Here is a 4,373-nt window from a genome sequence, read left to right on the forward strand (position 1 = left end):
GGAGAGAGGGCAGAACAGGGCATGGCAGAAGACACAAGAGAACCTCAGTGGAGGCAGGAAAAAGTATCAGCTGCCATCCAGATGGGCACACTCTCAAGAACCCTGAAGAGCACTCAGTAGGGGGCTGGCATACATATCCAGAGAAAAGTACCCATGAACAAGCTACAGCACCCAACAGTGCACACACAGAGACGTGCTCAGGACAACCACACGTAGCCACCCAGACATCCAGACGCAGCAATCCAACAAGAAGCCACCCGGGGCCACGCACACATGCCATGCACAGATGTGTACATAGGCACAGGCACACCTCCATGTTCCCAGCTGCCTGTCACTCCCTGTCTCTCCCCTCTTGCTCTTGCTCACCACCAGCCATCTGATCGGCAGGGCCCTGCTTGTGCCAAGGTCCTCCCAGGTGCCCACTCCTGCTCCCACCTGCTGATCCAGGCCTGGGAGAGGCCAGCCAGCAGCCCCAGCATGGTCCAAGGAGGAGACCAGTAATCATGGATCTGAACCAGGGAAACGAGTGGATACAAGATGGCCTTGAGAGCAAGCCACAAGTCCAGAACCAGAGTGTGGGCAGGGCCAGGGGCTCAGCACCACCTTGTCTAGGGCCAATTCCCCCAAAGCAGAAGCTTGCCTTGGCATCACACCTGCCTTGGGTGACCCTGTGTCTGCTTCGGATTGTGAGCAGGTGAACAGGAATGCCCTTATAACCATCTGGAAGCCCTGAAGGGTTGCAACAAATAGAGAAGCAAAAACACAAAACATACCCAGAAAAGTGCAGCATGTCAGGGTGAGATCAGCCAAGAGGCAGAACTTCCTACTGGACAGGCACCGAAGCACTGAAAGAGACTGTAGTGAACCAAGATCACACCACTGCATTCCAGCACAGGCGACAGAGTGAGACTCCCATCTAAAAAAAAGAAAACAAAAATACCGTGTTAACAATTAAAACACCCAGCCAAGGAAACCGAGGCTCAGAGAAGTCAGGTAATTTGCCCGAGGTCATGCAGTGTTAGACACCTCAGTGTGCTGTTCAAGCCCTCCCGGCCCCACCTCTCACTCCAACCATTTCTGCAATGACCAGATCCCTGCAGGCTCTAACCAGCATCTTACTGGTACAACGGGAGAGTGCTTCATGTCAGGCCATCCTGGGCCTTCCTGGAAGCTGCAGTGCGGAGGGCACACAGGAAACCACTAGAGCCCCACACATGTGCAATCCGGAAGTACACACGGGAGTCAATGTCCACGGAGCCAGACTTGTTGGCAGGGAATCAGGCTAATGGATAAACGCTTTTCTGTTTCTCTCCCCAACAGAGCAGTTGTCAATCTCTAAGGCTCCTTGAGAGACCACCCAGGAGAGTGGTGGGAATAATCACATAGTTGCTTTCCCTTCCTCTCCTTCAAACCCCCTGTCCTGGCCCTTGCTTCCTGAGATCACTTCCTAAATAAGCCATGGCCTACAAGCCTTTCTCTCAGGCTCCCATGGAGGGGAATGCAGGTGGAGGCAGACCAGCAGGTGCTGGAGCTGGGACTCACACCCAGGTCTGAATGACAGCAGAGCCTATATGCTTAACCACTATGTCACCCTGCCACCACCCCCAACCATGCTAAGGTCCCTTTCCCTCAAGACTCGTCATTCTGAGCCATGGTGGCTCAGCCAAAGTTGATCAGACAGGGTCATGGGAAAGAGGGTGAGGAGGGCTGCAAGCGTGCCTCTGGCAGCAGGGTCCTCTTCTCTGGGACTGAGACCACCTCCCACCAAATCGCCTCAACATGCTGAGCTGAGCAGTCCCACTTAGACCTGCCCAACACTACCTGAGCTTAGCATCTGTCTCTGCCCAGAAACATCAACCACAGGGGTCAAGAGTGGCTGCTGTAGCTCTTCAGCTCCAGTCCCCCATCCCACCCCCCTGTGGCAGGCCCCCTGATCCCATCCCTCTCCAACTCCTCGACATCTGGGAAGGGAAGAGGGACCTGAGGCAACTTTTAGAAGCCTGAACAGCCAGACCCAACAGACGCCCACTCCACATCACCCTTGGACTCAGAAAACCCAGCACCACAGCTTGGAGGTGAGCACAGAGCCTCCCCCAACTCCTGCCCAAGTCGAGAAGATGTGCCGGAACTTCCTCCTGAAAAATCACTGCCCAAGACCTCACAGGCCCTGAGTCACTCCCTGCCTCCCAGCCTCAGGCAGCTCTGCCAGCTGTTTACTCCCCACCCTGCAGCAGGAAGAACGGGGAGGGCAGTGCACCATGGGAAACTGGGGCCTATAAGGCTTGAGGGACAGCCCCAGGGTCTCAACGCATGCAAAGAACCCCAGAGCCCTGGCACCTGGCTCAGGACAACTCTTATTCCCTATGGAGGCTTCTCTGATGAGAGCCACTCAACAGGGGCACATCCCAGCAAGCCCCAATGGCATATAAAGTGCTCTTCAGGCTTGTTAACAAGGATGTAGGGAGAATCACAGAAACAAATGAGAGGAAAGCAGGGTGCCCCTCAGCCAGCTCCCAGGTCCAGATGCACAGTACCTGGAGCTGGCAAAGCTGGAGGACAGTCTGCAGGGACTCCTGAGGTCTCCTGAACACTCGCCTGTCCTGGACTGGCACCCCCACACCCATCCAAGCCTTTGGAAAGGAGCATCAGGCTGGAAGCGGGTCCCACTCCCAAAGATCCCTCAAAGTCTCTCAGTCAGCACTCCACCACCCCAGCTCCTCTCCCTGCAACAAGCACAGGCTGGAGTGAAGAGTGGTTGGGGTTCCAGCCCTTTCGGGAAAAACTGCAAACCTGGCCTAGCTACATGGTCCACTGGGGCTCCTGGCTGTTTTCCTTCCACTGCCACCTGTAAACAGCCCATCATCTCTGACTTCCATCCCTGACAGCTTCCCTCACCAGACTCTCACAGGGGCTGAACAACTCACGCATGCACATACACCCTATGGGTGGAAGTGTGTGCAGCGCCTACCCGCGGGGGTTTCTGAGGACGGTCACTCCACCTCTCCAGCACACCCCGGGAGGCTGTACCGCCCTGCGGTATGGCAGTACCGGCTCATACCATCCATACCTATTGGTGTCTGTCTGCAAATACACACGCATTCACACTCCACACACGGCCCGACTCTCCTTCAGTCACACCAGGAAGCACGTCTGGATCCCGGCTGGCTGCAGAATCCCAGCCCCGTGGCCGACCACCTGTGGCATGGCGCGCGGCTGCCTCCCAACGTGGGCGCCGCAGTGCCCGCGGTCTGCCCTCCAGCAAGGGGCAGGTGACTCCTCTTCCAGGCTCGAAGCAACTGGGCGGGCAAAGGCAGAAAATCCTAGAAAAGGATCCAAAGAGTAGCAGCGTTAGAGCCTCTTCTTGTCATGCTGGTCAATGGGTGGCAGGGACCGGTTTCAGCGAAAGCACTCACACCTAGCCTCTCCTTTTGGCCCAAGTTGGCCAGGAACACACCACAGTTACTGAGCTTCCCACTCCACAGAAACTGCTGGGCCCACCCTGGCTGCGCTCCTCGGAAAGCACCAGCAGCAGAAACTCAACCCCAGCCAGCCCGCTCCACCCATGTGTCGGTTCCCGTCCCTGATGCCTCCATCCACAGGGCCCTGTAGCCTCGTTGTGTTTGCTACTGCGTGCCCGGGGGCACCCAGGCAGTTCCCACAACACAGAGCAAAAACGACGCGGGTCCGGGAACCACGGTGGTCTGGGGCCACTGCGGCGCTCAGGATTCCCGCAGAAACGCTGTGTGCCCACCACACTTCAGCACACAAAGGAAGATGTGACCGGCCAGAGTCTGGCATCTGGAGAGAGGAGGACTGCTCCTCTCTTGGAGGCCACCGCTGTCACTGACGCCTCCACTGCCCGCCACCAGCAGTGCAGCCCCCCAGAACATCCCTAACGCGACCCGCCTGGGACACTGCAGCATCCAAGGGCGCCCGCAACCTGCCGCCTGCCACGGGCAGCGCAGCCCGGATAACGCCCCCAAACCGCTCCCTGCCATGGGCAGTGCAGCCAGCCACGGACAGCGCCGCCAACCAGCCCCCACATCCTCCCATTCCCCTGCCCCCCGCCATGGTGAATGAGTCCTGGGACGGCACTGCCGACTAGACCACAGCCTTTAGCAGTGACGCCCCCTGCCACGGGCGGTGCAGCACCAGATAGCTCCCCTTACAAGCCCCCCGCCACCAGCGCAATAGCCCACGATGGCGCCGCCAACACGCCTCTCACCGCGGCAGTGTAGCCCCTGATAGTGCACCCTGTGTGTCACCCACCTCCAGCAGTGCAAACCCGATAGCGCACCCAGCCCACTCCCTGCCGGGCAGTGCAGCCCCCCCCATGGCATACAACCCGCCCCCACACCCCCCGCCACTGGCCA

The 4,373-nt window shown here is 58.3% G+C and overlaps 1 gene segment (V, D, J or C); it reads right to left on the reverse strand.

The window, feature by feature from the left end:
* Positions 1-4,373, reverse strand: part of LOC113220004 — a 7,977-nt gene that overhangs the window by 2,148 nt on the left and 1,456 nt on the right. Inside the window, 1 exon segment of the C gene segment in view lies at positions 774-916. Coding sequence covers positions 774-885 — 112 coding nt within the window.

The sequence above is a fragment of the Piliocolobus tephrosceles genome, unplaced genomic scaffold, assembly GCF_002776525.5.
Source record: "Piliocolobus tephrosceles isolate RC106 unplaced genomic scaffold, ASM277652v3 unscaffolded_209, whole genome shotgun sequence".
NCBI classification, from domain to species: Eukaryota; Metazoa; Chordata; class Mammalia; order Primates; family Cercopithecidae; genus Piliocolobus; species Piliocolobus tephrosceles.